Source organism: Acipenser ruthenus, chromosome 18 (genome assembly GCF_902713425.1).
Source record: "Acipenser ruthenus chromosome 18, fAciRut3.2 maternal haplotype, whole genome shotgun sequence".
In the NCBI taxonomy this organism is placed as follows: Eukaryota; Metazoa; Chordata; class Actinopteri; order Acipenseriformes; family Acipenseridae; genus Acipenser; species Acipenser ruthenus.
Window position 1 is genome coordinate 26068243 of NC_081206.1, and position 16159 is coordinate 26084401.

At 35.3% G+C, this 16159-nt stretch overlaps 1 protein-coding gene across 6 annotated transcripts in view; it reads left to right on the plus strand.

The window, feature by feature from the left end:
- Positions 1 to 16159, plus strand: part of efcab11 (EF-hand calcium binding domain 11) — a 31130-nt gene that overhangs the window by 2116 nt on the left and 12855 nt on the right. For 2 of the 6 annotated variants that reach the window (XM_058991710.1, XM_034015136.3), the window contains exons 2-6: positions 242 to 337; positions 2171 to 2219; positions 2534 to 2578; positions 3546 to 3647; positions 5555 to 5645. In XM_058991710.1, the coding sequence (XP_058847693.1) occupies positions 242 to 337; positions 2171 to 2219; positions 2534 to 2578; positions 3546 to 3647; positions 5555 to 5645 (383 nt within the window). The remainder of the gene's footprint in view (positions 1 to 241; positions 338 to 2170; positions 2220 to 2533; positions 2579 to 3545; positions 3648 to 5554; positions 5646 to 16159) is intronic. The other 4 variants (XM_058991712.1, XM_034015326.3, XM_034015230.3 and 1 more) reach the window with 3 other exon arrangements.

The window sequence follows — 16159 nt, forward strand, 5'->3', positions numbered from 1 at the left end:
TTGTGTAATAAATAATACATCGTTATTTCTCAAACTAAATACAGTAAAATGTATTATATTACATGATAGTATATATTTATATCAAAATCAATACGTAAACATGTAAAATAGCATTCATTTGAGAGGAAAAAACAATTCCACGGTCACAAGCTTTTTAATGACTTAAATATTTCTAATAGATATTGGTTTAATGAGTCTTTTCGTCAGGAATCTAAAAGGTACTTTTCTTAAAAAATGTAAGGTATTCCAACATTGTGATGAAGATAAAAAAGGATACCTAAGCAGAGAAGACGTTAAGGTTGCTGTTGTCATGCTGTTTGGATATAAGCCTTCAAAGGTACAGTAATAATTTTATATAGTAGATATGGAGGGATGATTATTTTTTTCCTAACCAAACGGCCTATGGTTGTATCAAAAATGTTTATTACTGTAGTGTTTTTTTTTTTTTTTCATGGCATGCAAACAGGACTGGATCAAATTAGTGGTTAAAGAAAAGCCCTTGTAACCAGGTCCCCGGTTTTCGGGTGAGACATATTTATTATTATTATTATTATTATTATTATTATTATTATTATTATTATTATTATTATAGATTCCATTATTATGATGCTTGTTAAACTTTACATTATTGTAGATTTTACTTTGCTTCAGGGTTCCTGTAAGGCGACTTACAGAGACTGGTGAGTCACTTACAATTACGTCTCACCCAAAAGACAGACCACAAGGAGGTTAAGAAACTTACGCAGGGTCACACAATGAGTCAGAGATGGGATTTGAACCGGGGACCTTCTGGTTACAACCCCTTTTCTTTAACCACTGGACCACACAGCCTAAGTAGAATAATATTTGGGGTCAGGTGGAGGCCTATAACACCAAAATTGAATAGGGAGAAAAAACGAAGTACTGTATATATACCCTTTTGTGACCCCAGGGCCTGATGAAATGACAATGAGACTTTTTATACAAATGGAAGCCTTGGTTTTATACACCCTTTTAAATGTTACCATGCTCATAATTATTACATTACATCACATCACAACACTAATACTTACTGCCTTGAATAACCTTATCACTGGTATCCTCCTATTGTTAATCTGTTCTGCAGTCATATACATTATTATTATTATTTATTATTTATTATTATTATTATTATTATTATTATTATTATTATTATTATTATTATTATTTAATGATAATAATTCCTTGTTGGAATAACATAATTACCTCTTATTAGCTTAATCTTATCACTGGTCCTGCTGAACATATTTTCTAGCACAACTGGCAGATCTAAATATCACTCTCTTGTATTTCTATTTCCCATATTCAGCCTCTTTTGTGGTTTTCCTTAGGGGAGATTAAGTAACCCTTTTGGACTAGAGTTCACATTTCCATTCTCTGTTAACAAGGAAAGCAAGCACACCCGATGCAGTTACAACCTGCCTACACAGGATACGCAGTCATCGGTATTTAAAAAAAGTATTAAAAAGATATAGCACACCATAGCAAAATATGGGCACGGTTTCAAAACCAATAGTCAAACTGAACTTGAAAAATGACCTTTGTAAAACTTACAGTGGAAAATACAAAACACTTGAGGGATATCCATCACTATGACTTCTTTTTTTTTCATTGTAATCCAGTTGAAACTCTGTTCTAAAACTATAGAGACAAAATAATCCATGACAAAGACAACACTACAGACATTTCGTAGTACTGAAACTTTCGTAGTACTAAATTGCAAAGAAATTGCTTGCGATGCTTATTCCTTATGCTTTCTGGTGGTATATTCAATCCACTATGCAAATACTTATTTTGCACATTCAGTTCTGTAAAGAGAAATGAGAAATATCAGCATATCCCAAATTAAACAAAGCAAAGAACCAAAAAGATCTTGATCAAAAACAACTCTTATACAGCATAATGAAAAACAAGAGAAACAGTCTACTATTGTCTGCATGGTTATACAGTACTAATTTATAACATCTAGAGACTATTGAAATGTGTCAGCCTCTACAAAACATATATACTTATTGTATTTATCCACTGGGTGGCGCCAAGAGACTAAGACTGCAATAACAGTCTGCAATAACAGTTTATCACCCTGTTATACAGGTACTGCAGATATTGGCACACAAACCTGGAGATATATATATTCTATTTTCTGTTGCAGACAGAGACAGATGTAATGATGGCTTCAATTATGCAAGCAAACATACCTGGTAAGATTCCTACAAAAGACAAAATATAAGATTCATTTAATTATAAAACTTTACCTTCCAGTAAACGGTACAAAAGCACACCACTTATTTAGGGTTCTGTATTGTTTGTAGAATAACGGGTGTGTTTTTATTGAAACTAAATAGAATATATTGTATTTTGTTATGATAGTATTAGAAGCAGATGATGACATTAAAACATTCATTATGAATATAATAAAAAAAATAAATTCAAGCAAAGGGTGAATTAACAAAATCTTTAGGATATTAAGTGTGATTATAATGAGATATGTTGGGATTATTTATATCCATTACAGGTGATTTGACAAGCAAGACCTCAGTAAATAAACCCAAGTATAAAGGTATGGACAGGTATTTTAAAGAAGGATATTAAGTAGTTGAGGGTCTAGATTAGTCAGTAATTGTATCTTATTTTAAGTCATGAGAAAATTGCCTTTATGGCAACAGTGAGTGAATATACTTGGATAAATGTATCTCTTTCTCCATGGATGCTGGCATTTTGTTGATATTAACTTGGTATTAATATTCCTTAGTTATTAAGAGAAGACGGAATCTTGGTCATGGCCTCTGACTAGTTGAAGGCTATATATTGGAAGTGTACATACCATGTACCCTATCTCAAAATAGGGCATCAGCATAGCTTTATCAAAATCAAGTTGTAAGATGCTATTCTAAATGCTTGCAGGTCTTGATGCCGGTATTAAGCATCCCTGTAAGGAGAGTTTGTTGATCCACTGCGCCTTCTACTGATAATATCTCATAAACCATTTAAGATTTAAGATGGCAAGTTCACATTTTCAGTGTTGTGGAAACTGTAGACTAAATATAACGACATCCTTCACTTTGACCTGTAACCTAAGATGACAGCCATATTAGGGTCATTGTTTCTAGCCTGGATATATCGGTGATACAGCCATTTTACTTTGTTTACAAACCATTTGAACCCATAGATTATGGTAGCACACATGCATTGTTTAGTTTTTCATAGTACTGAAGCCAGTGTCATTTGCTGTGTCTATCTTTTAACCTGAGTATTTTTTGCCATGTGTCAGAGCATGAGTATGATTACGTGCGCAGACAATTTTGGAATAAGTATTCCCAACATTCTCAGTATGGTTCCCAACACAGACAGAATGGAGCCGGTTTAAAAAAAAAAAAAAAAAAAAAGTTTCACTGGCTTACATGATATAAAATTCCTATTCCATATATAAACTGAATTTAGCCTGCATGAAAATGTAGACGGTGAACTGTGTACAATTCTAAAATAACGCCAATCCCCCCCCCCCCCCCCTTTTTTTTCCCTCAAAGGTATGCCTTTGGATCACTTTGTAAGTCTCATGGGAAGAAAACTGGCAGCACAAGATAACTACGAAAAGACGAGACAGATCTTCACAGGATTTGATATCCATTGTATGTTGAGTTCACTTTTAAAAAAAAATAATACAAATGTACGTTCCAAATCAATTTCAAGGTGGTGGTATTTAATTAACAGCTTATTACTAACGGAATCGGATGTTCTTGTTATGTGCTTCAGCGGTATTTAATTCTATTCCTTTACTTAGCTTGCCCATTTCCTTAAGATTTGCTGTGACATTTGTTATTAATACACATAGGCTTTGGCAAAGAGAGTTGATAGCTCTTTTAATTCCTCATTGAATGCTTCTGTATCTCTGCATACTTTATCTAAATTCTAATGATTGTGTAGATGTAAGCCTTTCTGTTACACCATCTCCTTAGTTTATATGTACCACAAGTCTGGTTTGGTCAATATGGGCTTACTGCTTGAGCTATTTTGCATTTACAGTTTCAATCATGTATTGTGTGTATGAAGAGATTTAGTCTGCATATCTGTCAACACCAAATTTGAACTGCCTTGCCTCAGTGTTCCTTGCAATATGACTAAAACATGTCAGTTTCAGTTAAGACTATACATTCCCTTAAGCATTACATATATGGTAAAACCAGTATTTGGTTACAAGAAATATGCCTTTTGGCATTTTTATGAAAAGTAAAATAGTACAAATTCCCCTGAGAGAGCCAAGTCTTGGCAGTCCTTTTTCTAAAACAAAGGAGACTGCTGTCTACCACCTTGGAGTCAGATTTTGTCAGCTGTCGCAAAAAGGTTGAGCCTGGTCATTACTTAGTTTGGTGAATTCCAATAAAAACCCGGTGCTGCAAGATATGTTTTTTGTGGGTCAGTGATCCAGTAGGAGCTGTTGGTACCGTACTTTGGGTAAGACTCCTGTCTTCTCTGTGGATATTCAAGATCCTGTATCACTCTTTCAAAGAATAGCAGGGGTTGGCTTGTCTAAATCACGATGTAAACTATAATGTATAATAATAGTAATCCTCAAACAAGGGATAGAGAGATGTTAGGAGTGAAGCACCACTGAACCCATAGAGCATAGTTTTTTGTGTACATACAAGAATTTAATTGTATTTTACATTGACAATTTCTCTCAGCTGGTGTTTTACATAGCACCTAGGGTTTGTTTGACCGTGAGATTTTTTTAAAGAATTATGATGGGTGATGCTTTGTTTTTCCAACGTTAATCAAGCTTCAGTTGCCAAAATATGACACTAAATCTTGCATTGTCTTTCTACAATATATGTATTTATCATATCGGCAGCTTATATGCCTTTGTTCATGCGCCAAGATAGCTCAAACCAATGTCTCTACCTTTTTTTTTTTTTCATTTTAATCATACTGACAGAATGCCAAACCGCTTTTCACTGGCTCTATGGAAGATGCCATTGGCATGGGCAAAAGTTGACTACTGCTTCACATTCTTTTTAAAATAATGTAAAATTTAAATTCTCAATCCCCCCCCCCCCATACAAAAAATATATGTATAATTTTACTGTATATGGTATTCACATCAACTGTTAAACCAAATACACCTTGGTATCTCCAGCTAGAGGTTGTTAAGAGTGTAGTGCTTCACCTTTTCTTTAGTACCAAAGCCATTATTTCTACTCAGTTGGATACTGGATTATATCTAAGGACACTAGTGAAATCCACATACCAGTACATTATCTATTGAAGTCCATGCCTTCTGGTGAATCCAGAGGAAATGGGGTGTGTCATATCAGATTGAAGGAAAGATGATATCTTCTTATAATCTTAAATTACAGTTAAGGTTCTCTGTCACTGCAATCTCTAAAATCCTGAATTGTGACTTCATTTCTTATTGCTTTATAGAGGGTATGCTGATCACTCAAGGTCAATCACATTACACCTGTAACCTGGGTCTAAAACCTAACTGAATTCTGAATGCACAGCAGTAAGTTATCGTTTCGGTTTGTTTATTTTTAAGGTCATGGATTTTTGACTGTGGAAGACTTCAAAAAGGCATTTGCCTCTGTTGCATCCCATTTATCCGAGCGGACAGTACAGGAAGCTTTCAGGTTGGTTAAATGTTAATTACTGTATTTTACACTATTAATTTCCTTTTTTATGAACAAAGGCATATTCTCTGAAAGAAAGAAAACAAAGTTACAACATATTGCAGTTGCAATTTGCCTTTCACTTCCTCTTTAAAGTAGAACCCATCATATTTACTTCAGGCTGAGGGTCAAACTTTGGAGAAATGTGCCTTACCTATTAATCCTTACATTTGTCTGACTGAGATCCTCAGTGTGACCTTTTGTCATTAGTAGGCACTGATATAGCTGACTCTCTTTCCCACAACTGTTTCATGTCCTAAGTTTTTATTAATATACATTACGGTCCATGCTGTGTATCACACACACGTGTTGGTAAAATAATGCTTTCTGCCATACAGGTATGCAAACCACAAGCATGCTTTAGTGTTAGGTTCACAAAGACCTTCCTGTGATTAAGTCAGGTTGCTGTTATGTGCTGAACTAGTCCACCTCTGAGCTGTGTCATCTTTGATTTATTTTGAATTAATGTCAAAGTACCATTGATGTCAGATTCCCAGAACTAGCTGGCAAGGATTATAGAAAATCTAACAAGTGAGTTCACTGTGTACACATTACAAGTTAACACTTGTCTTGCACCCTGCTAAAAGCCTTTCCTATACGGTAAACAATGTCTGATGAGTTAATGTTCTCAGAATGCCAACAGTAAATATTATGCATGGAACATTTTACAAAGCAAAAATGCATGTTTTTAGAATGCTTATTTTGTTTTTGTTTTTTACCAAAGGGATCTGTTGTGGTTTTCTGAATTTCTTAGAAAAGCAAAGCAGGTTTAGTATTTCATTTAACTGCAAGCCTTTACAGAATTTCCCATAAAGGATAATCAAAAGTATAAGAAATCTGAATTTCATCAAGTGCTGTTCCTGCTGGAACAGTTAAAACACAACGGTCACATTGTGGATGCACCAGAAAAGTGGTTTGGGTGAACAGAGATGGTTACCGGTGGATGATCAGTAGAAATACTTCAATTTGAAAAAATATTCAGACAGCAAAGTTGCATATTGGACAACATAAACGGTTCCCATAGATTTGTCCAGATTTCACTATAAACATTTGTGATTTGCAGTGACTGTTGTGCTGCATGTAGATCTGTGTTTAGGATAGATTCATAATAAAGTGAAAAATAATCATGTTCCTCCTGGTGGCTCAGAGGATGAATCTTGTGGTTCAAGAATGTCCAGCTCTCTCCATGTAACCTGAAAGAATGAAGCTTCTGTGTCCTGTATTTTTATTTATTTTTTTTTTCAATTCCTTTCTAAAAACGACACCCAAGTCCTGTCCTTTTTGTCATTATTATAGGGAAACAATGGACTGCCTTTTGGCTTGGTGTGATTAACATAAAGCTGGTCTCTTTTTATTTTGTGTGTTTTAGATTTATAGACATGTGCTAAATGAATGTAGTACATTTATCTTCCTGTTGCTATGGTTACAGGGTATACAGTGCTGGTATCCTCACACCTTTGTGGGCCTGCAGTAGTTTGTTCTTTTGTAATTCATGTTTCCTAAGCAACTATCTGTCATCAAATTTCCATAAATACCTGAAATATAGAAGCTCATACTCTGTGAAGCATTATAGTCAAGCTCAATTGTGTTGTTTCAATTGTTAGGTTTCTTTTCAAAAGCCATTATTTAGCAATTTCTTATCTTAAATGTTATATAAAAAAAATATTTTTTTTTTCCATGTATATCCACACGTTTCTGTGTTTTTTAAAGTGACCATGTATATTGCCAGAAACTGACAATTCTTGCTGCACAAGATATCAGAAATGGATGATAAAGGCTCCCCAGGAGTGTGAATCCCAGTCATGCAGTTCTCCTGGCGTGGGGCATTGCATTGTTCTTTGTCCTTCCCTAGCCTGTAGGAGCACAATCTGCTGGGATTGGTTCACCTCACAATGCCACATCGACCCTACTGGTCAGGCACAACCAGTCTTCCGGGGTTTAGTTGCTTGGCAACATGTGCTGCTTAGGCTCGCCTGGTGTCTGGCAAGACAGCGGGAAGATGCCTGTTGATCTTCAGTCCTCCTGGGCTGGTGTGTGGCTTACAGCTGTGAGGGGACATTCAACTGGCAAATTTGGGGGAAACGGGTGTATTTGTATTTCATTTCTTTTACTGTAAAGTTGCTGCTTATTGGTGTCCATAATTACCTTTTCCGTGATTTATTGGACCTGAGCTACAGCGTCAGAGGACATCGCAGGTTACAGGCAAGCCCTCAGGCACCCGGCCAGACTACAGGGGTCACTGGTGCAAGGTGAGCCGAGGACACCCTGGCCGACCTAAGCCCTCCCCCCCCATCACATCCCCCGGGCGGCGCTCTGCCATTTGTGCGCTACCCCCTGGGAACTCCCATCCACGGTCGGCAATGGAATAGCCTGGGCTCAAACCGGTGACGCCCAGGCTATAGGGCATATCCTGCACTCCACGCAGAGTGCCTTTACCGGATGCGCCACGCTGGAGCCCAGTGTGTGTGTTGTGTGTGTGTGTTATTTTATTATTTTTTTTTTTTAATGCATGGGGAACAGAAAAATGCAGCAATTGTACTATTTATATAGTCATATTGAATCTCGACACATGAAAAAACACCTTAAATTCACAGGTGTTGAAGGTGATGAAATTAGTCTCGCTAATTAATCTCTAACCTTTAGTCTCATACTGATGCAAATAGCACTCGTGGGATATTGAACCCTTCCCATTCTACCTAAAAATATAACAACTAAGTGCTGTACTCTCAGACATGGATGGATACTAAATTGGTTCAATTTAGGGATGCCAGTTTAACCCTTTAAACATTAGGATTAAACATGTTTAAACATTGGACATTTTTGTAACCAAAAGCCATCATGAGAAGCCCTCCATTTCACGAACATATCTTTTGAAAACATTTTAATGATTCAACTCCAAACGATTGAAATCCATAGTTAAATTCAAATAGATACAACTTGGTTGGAGCAAAGATTTGAATTTGCTAGGCTGACTTTGCAATAAATTGACCCAGGTGAGTGAAGCATGGATTAACCCAACCTGCAGCTGCTATTCACCCAATAGTTTCTCATAATTTCATAAAATAATCCCAGTAATCTTCCATGGCAGTTTCTTTTTTTATTAATATCAATGCACTGGTATTGAGACTATGATCTAAAACTTGAACATAGCAGCTAAAGAGGGGGGATATTATCAAAGTCCCATAACCACTGTAGCCAACAATACTCTATAATTGGCTGACACTTCTCCACAAGGGAACGTTGAGTTTCGGAAATCCTCTGAAAGATCAGTAGCAAATTGCCCTTGCTAGTGCCCAGCATGAGCACATTTATTGCATATTCAAAGTTTGCCCTTTTCTTTTGCCACAATATCAAGGTAATTAAATCTCTTTTGTACTATTGTGAAAGGAAGTATCACCACCCCTGCAGTTTAACTTCTTGCCTGTGGATGCTGGGAGTTCATAAATTCTGTAAAGTACCTTTTTTTTGTTTTATTTTTTTTATAACCGTTGACACAATGAGCTTAATGAAAGCACAATAAAAGGAGTCCTATCTGCAATACGTCGCCCTTTGAAAAGACCACTAATGGATCATTGATGTGTGGCTTTTAATACCCAAGTAATTGATGAGTGAGCCTCAACCTATCTTCATTTTTTTATATAATAAATTGTGTAATATTTGACAGTTGTTGAAAAATGTACAAGGGTACCTTTCCATCTCTAATGAAAGTCAAAAACGGGTTCTATTTTAGATTTTAGCTGAGAATGATTTTGCTTAAAGCTTTACTTCAGAAACCAGAATGCATTTAAATATACCACAGTGGTTTAGGGAATTGCCATTCAATTACAAAACTGTCACAACCATGAAGCCTTTCACTTTTTAATAGAGAGTGCATTTGTGTATTTACAGTCTTCATGCATGACATACTGCATTAAATTTAGATTTTGTTGTTTGTAATAAAATATGACAAATAACAGGTGATTTGTCCTACACTCTGTCCTACCTTCCCATAGATATCGGTCAGAGGGGTCTATTTTACTGTGACAGATCTTTTATATCTACCTCAAAATATATAAACTGATTTTCCAAAAGCTGTAGCCAGATTTTAAGCATTGCACATGCATCTTCTGTTCCATTCTGTCCGTTTTAGGAAGAATCGCCTTTAATTAATGTTTTCACTATGCATTCACAATGTATTTTAGTGGGTAGAAAGCAGAACAAATCTAAAACCTTTAGATTAGCTCGCATAAATGAATATGGGGGATCTACAGTACCATATTCTTCTTGTATACTTTAATGATAAAAAATACATTAACTATAAATCTTATTTTCTTGAAGGAAACTTATGTTTCTAATGAAATTATCGGTGTAAATGAGGCAGATACCTACTTACAGAAGGTGGAGGGTGAGGTTTACTCTAATAGAGAGATTACAAAATATTACTTTAGGTGGTCTTTTGGATTTGGGTGAAGTACACTGTTTGCTAAGAAATGAAAAATACCAAAAAAAAAGTGTACATTTTAATTAGCTTTTTTTATGACGGAGCATTGGGTGTTGTTTCTATGAGGCACATGATCATTTCTATCCATCTCTTATGAGAGAGCGTCCCCAAACATTTTTACAAGGAACCAGCTTATAGAAAATGTAATGCACATAACTGTTTGTTAAATGATATAGTATTTCTGAGATTTTCCTTAACTTCTTGGTTTTAGTTGGGTACAAGATTTGTTTTTATTTTTTCTTAATGTAAAAAGTGTGTGCAGTTTATCACATACTGTAAAATCCTGTTTATGGTACTTTCATTTGTTTTTCATTTTTGGAACTCCCTGAAGTGACCATGGTCCCAATTGTTCACTGTTCTGTAATGTTAAGCAGTGACTAATTTATTACACTCAGAAAGTGATTCTCTAACTTTCTGTATCTGTACCGGTTTCATTTGAATACTAGTTTTTCAAATCGCAAGTCCCTTAACCTGGGATTTAATTAACTTAAATGAAGGGGCACACACCCCAATAAGAGAATGCCAGAACTTTGAAGAAATGGTCCCATCTGTCTCTCCTGAACTCATAAAGCTTATATGTACTGTACAGTATTCATATTGTTCCAGTATGTTCTTCCATAACATAAACTATAAACCTTATGGGGAGAGGTCTCAAAGGTGCAAACACATGAGAAACATGCCAAATAAATAATACTTGATGTGCGAACCCCCCAGCCAAAACCACGCCCTTGACATTCAGTAAGCTGTATATTACTGCATTTGACAATAATCCCATCAGATGGCTGTTCCATGACCAGCTCCATATTCCCTTCTTGCATATCATAACATTGACACATGTGTTTTATGACAAGCTCTATATCGAAGCTTACTGAAATGTTTGTTTTTAGACATAAGTTCAAAACATGATTTAAATAAAAATAGAGAACTGTCCTGTAAGGACTTTGATGGAATAAACAGACTTGACAGATGTATTCTTGTGATCAAGCTAAAAATATAAAATCTGCATTAAGCGTTCTTATAAATACTGAAACATATCTGTTCTGTGTTGTGTTGTGTTGTGTTACACATTTCTCTAAATTGGCCAGGCAAGCAGTTATTTCTATATTGGGAGTTAGAAGTAAAACAGTCCATTACCATTACATTCAAACTTGCAAAGGTCATTGTCGCCTTTATTAGAGCCGTGTGCAGTGAAAAGGAATACATTTGTGGCTATGTGAATTGGAGTTCCACACTGAGAATCGTATTCAGGAATTCACTGCAGGCTTTCACAAATGTAACAGTGAGATGGTTTAACATTTTTGGCATTATTATTTTTCGTCTGTCTTCACTGTCAACAGAATTTTGGATACAAACAGAAAACCTAATTGGTTCCGGAGATTATAAGGAAGCAAGTATATATCATTGCTATTACGATAGGGATAAAGCTTTTTCTTTTTTGTGAAGGAGAGTAACAGAGTACATTCATTTAAAATGTTGCCATGCTTGTAAATGAATCCTTTCTCCTGCACGGTAACTGTTTACTGTAGTTGTCATGGAAATGGACCATTCATTTAATTAAAATGGTATTTTATTACCTTTTGGGTTTCAATATCTATATTAACATATATCCATCTCTCCCTATTAAAGGAAATAGATTGAAAGAGCTGTTTAGATGAGTAGGAAGAGAGGCATAGATTCAATATTTGCATTTCAAAATTATGTATTCTCCTCTTTGCTGGTTTATGAGTTAATAAATTAGTGTTTGCTAGTCAGTTATATGGATAAACAAGTATTATCATGCCAAACAAAATAAATGTGTTGGTGGAGGGGGGTCCCAATAGAATTAATTAGTCTTAAAAAAAATAGCACTGTTCAGCCTTTTACTTTTACTTTGAAGTTTTTACATAATTATTGCCAGATATATTCTAAAACATATTTGGATAATGAAAGAAAAAAAAATTCTAGTAACTAATATGGCTTCTTTGAAGAAATCAATAAATGTATGATCTTTCTTTTTTAAAACAGAAAAAGTCAAAGAGGAAGTATCTTACAGACAGGAAAACAGGCCCATTACATATTTTAGTTATTTTAAAAGCCCAGGCTGTATGTTCTTTTTTTTTTTCTGTATGCACCTGGACCTAAAGGGTCAGTTAATTGTGCACGGTTAGATACTGTACCATAGAAGTGGAGGCGGTCCTAAGTACAGTTTGTACGTCACTCTTCATATTTGTCCAGCTATCTGGAGAACAGCATAGCGAATTGTCATGAGACTTGGTATTAACATTATTTAGCAACAGTTATTGTTGACCAGTTTACTTTAAACCTGATGTTTATTTTGTTCCTTTTAAATGCTCTTAACTTTAAAGAAGGATACACCTTTGCCAATCAATAATATTGTATCTGATTCATGTTTTGTTTCTGTTAAATTAATTGAGAAGCAAGACGTTTTTCCATGTGCCTGAAAGAATAATTGACTAACTTTTTTTGTTTCAATGTTTTTCAACAGTCCTGTTTGAATCCAGTGACCACTGGTTTATATGCACAATATTTAGAAATTAATGAAAGCAATGTAAAAAAAAAAAACCAAAAAAACCCATAAAATATTAATTAAACTTTTACTCATTGTATACTGTGGGAAGAGGGATATGATTTTTTGTTTCTATCCTAGCATGTGCTGACCGTGATTTACACTTGCAGTCGCTTTCACATATGCTTCCATTCTTACCTGCTTGTGCCATGTCTGGGGTTTTGTGTCTAGTAATTGTTGGTAGCTGCATACAGATCTTTGCCTAGCCATGTTATATAACCTTCAATTTTGAACAATACCAGTAAAAACGTTTTGCATTGTAAGAAGAGAAGACAGTTTAAAATGGTAAATGTGAATTTATTGATAAGAAACGTAAGTTACAAATTACAGGTGGAACCCTAGTTAGACAAGCTGATAAAGACGTGATACTGTATCACTTATTTAATTTCAAAAGTCATAAACTATGTTCGTTGTTGTTTTGGGGGAAATCCACACAAATGTAAGCGTAAAACTGAAGGACCAACAGCACTATGGAATACAGCCTGATGTTTTGAGAATAGTATTGAAACTTGTTTTCAGTACTGTATTCAGTTTTTAGTTAAGTTTTATAGTTTTTCCTTTTTTTTTTAATGTTTTAAAAAATTGTGAAAGCAATGAACTGATATGTATGTGCATACGAATAAAAACAGTGCTTCACTTGTTTGAATCAGTTTTACATTTAATATACTTGTATATAACGTTTCAGTACCGCTGTCAGATGTGCTTGCAGAGTGACATTGCATACAGTGTAAAACTCAGGTTTGGGGCTATCAGAAAAAATACTTATTTTTAAATAAACCTTGAGAATGCTATATATGTATGTATATTGATGTTTCTGTAAACATCTGAACACTCATTAATACGAACCATTGCTGTTCCCCAGCTGTTCGGATGAACAGGCTTCTACTGTATGTTACTCTTAGTTAATTTTGAACTACCTTTGAAATGATATAGTCCATTCTGGCACATTTTTTAGTGGGACTCGAGCACTGGTACCAATACATATACACCAACGTTAGTACACCACACGCAACATAAACATAAAATACACACAAGGGCGGGTCACACTGCCACATGGAAATGTTATGATTTTTTTTTAAATGGCTTCAACAGTTCAAATGTGAACATGAATCATCTGTTCCAGGTTGTAGGTTGCTTCCCTATAAGGACAGGCAAGGCTGTGATTTGCCTGTTGGCTCGGTAACAATCACAACATACTGTAACAGAGAAAAGGATGCAGGCTGCAGTAGGTGTTTTAAGAATTTGTTAGACAAGCCCAGCAGACAGTCTGGAGTCTAATGGGTTAAACATAATATCCTGTATGTTTAGGTTCAATGATATGCAAAAACATAAATTTAGATTGCAAAAAAGTAACGACTCTTGGAGATTGTAGAGTGCATGAAGGTAAGCTCAGCATTTGTGCAACCTACATACAGATGTTCCTGTTTCCTGTAAATGTAACATTTCAAACCTTTCACTAAGACTTACATAAAGCGAATAATGTTTTTATGTAGAAACAGTCTTGTGGTTTGTTTTTTCAATTTTGGATGACTAGCAACTGCCCATTTGTTGCTAAGCAAGTAACTAAAATTTCTATGTGTAAAAATGAGTTCCTCATCAAAATAAATTAGAAGGTTGCTAAAAAATTTGCAAATTTCTAAGTTTTCTGAATTGATTGGCTAGAAGAGAATTGTCCAGTCCACAAGAACAACTAGTTGAAGAGATTGATTTTTAAGGGAAAGGCTCTAAAGAGTATGTTTGGTGGACTAGAGGGACCCTATGATAAACGAGAGCCTGCAAAACAGACATAGACAATCATTAGTGACAGAAATCCTACAGGATGACCAACATGGGTAGAATATACAGTATGTCAGTGATGGATGACGAGCTAAGACACCCGAACATAGCTATTTGGAAAGTAAACAAGCAAACAAAATGTACCAGTGGTAAAATAGAGGAATTCAGCATCTGTCATGATGGCACTGACTATGCTTATGCACGTTGTCTAAAAATGACCTCACCCTTGTTAATATCAAATTATAACGATCTCTAAAATGGAACAATTCCCAGGCCCGTTACTAAACATGAAAATAATGGTGCACTTTTTTAAATACATTTTTTTATTTTTATACTACTTATCTATCTTAAAACTCTTTTGCTTCTATAATTAGGAAAACAACGCATTAAACACCATAATGAATCAATTTAAGAAAGCCATGGAAAGTGTAAGCTGCTTGTTCACATGTTCACATGTGGTGGCCTAACTAGTTGAATCTAACTAGTTGAATCTTTTTCCGTGTTTTCCAAGTCTACATAAAATAATAAAAAAACAATCTCTTTGATCAACTGATTAATGACTCAGTAACTGTGAAACATAGTTGCTGTGTATCTAGATTGTTTGTCCAATTATGTGTCACAAATGCATGAAGGGACCCATGGGATATTAAAAGGTACTATATCTATGTTGTTGTTGCAGTGATTAATATTATTTTCCTATTAAGGCTGTCCCCATTTGACCGCTTGTACCTCCCCAAACATGCCTAGAACACCTACAGGTTTTCCTGGAATAAGTGCCAGTAAGCTGTGCAATTGGCACACACCCTTGGGCTACCATGTGCAGGTTCCCCAAAGGAGACCACTGAATTAGCATTGAGAAGAGTGATTTATTCTGTCTTTTGGAAATTGCAGTCCAGACCACTTATATTTATCTAAACTATTGGATTTAAACATGTATGCCAAGATCAGTAACGGGGGGTAAAAAAAGATACAGTAATGCTCCTATATCTAAACTCCAGATGAAAATTAAAGACAGTCCTAACAGAAATATAGGCGAGCCACAAGGATTTTCTGTGTAAGCAATCCCCAGACTAACCTTCTTCAGCAAGGTAAACATACGCAAGATTGTAGTTTTGCAACTGGAGTCTTTTTTTGGGCACCTGTTTTAAGCATGCTTAATCTTGCAGGACATTGCTACATTTCAGTAACAAGCTTATTGTTCACGATTCATACAAAACGAGGTGCAACACCATAATAATGGATCATAGATCAAATTGCCATTCTTTATTATTTAAAAAAGTTAAAAACAGAGCAACGTTTCAGCCTTCATCAAGCTGTGACAAGCTTATGGAAACTTACATTTCTACAGTGTAAGGGATGGCTTTCATTTGTTGTTTTTCCTTCTTTATTATGTCTCAATTTTATTGTAATTTTGCTGATTTTGCCAAGACTTAAATTCTCATAGCAGTAAGGGTCAATGCACATCACTCTGTTGCATTAAGTAATCATGCAGAGTGACAGACTGATAGGTATGTCTTTGAGCATTAGAATCTGCTTGCACTTTAGAGGCCAACTCTTTCCAGTGAGCAAATGTCTTTCATTTCTATTTACTTAATGTGTATCATGAGAACTCGACTAGCTGGATCATATCCCCATAATTAAGCGCTAACCTTA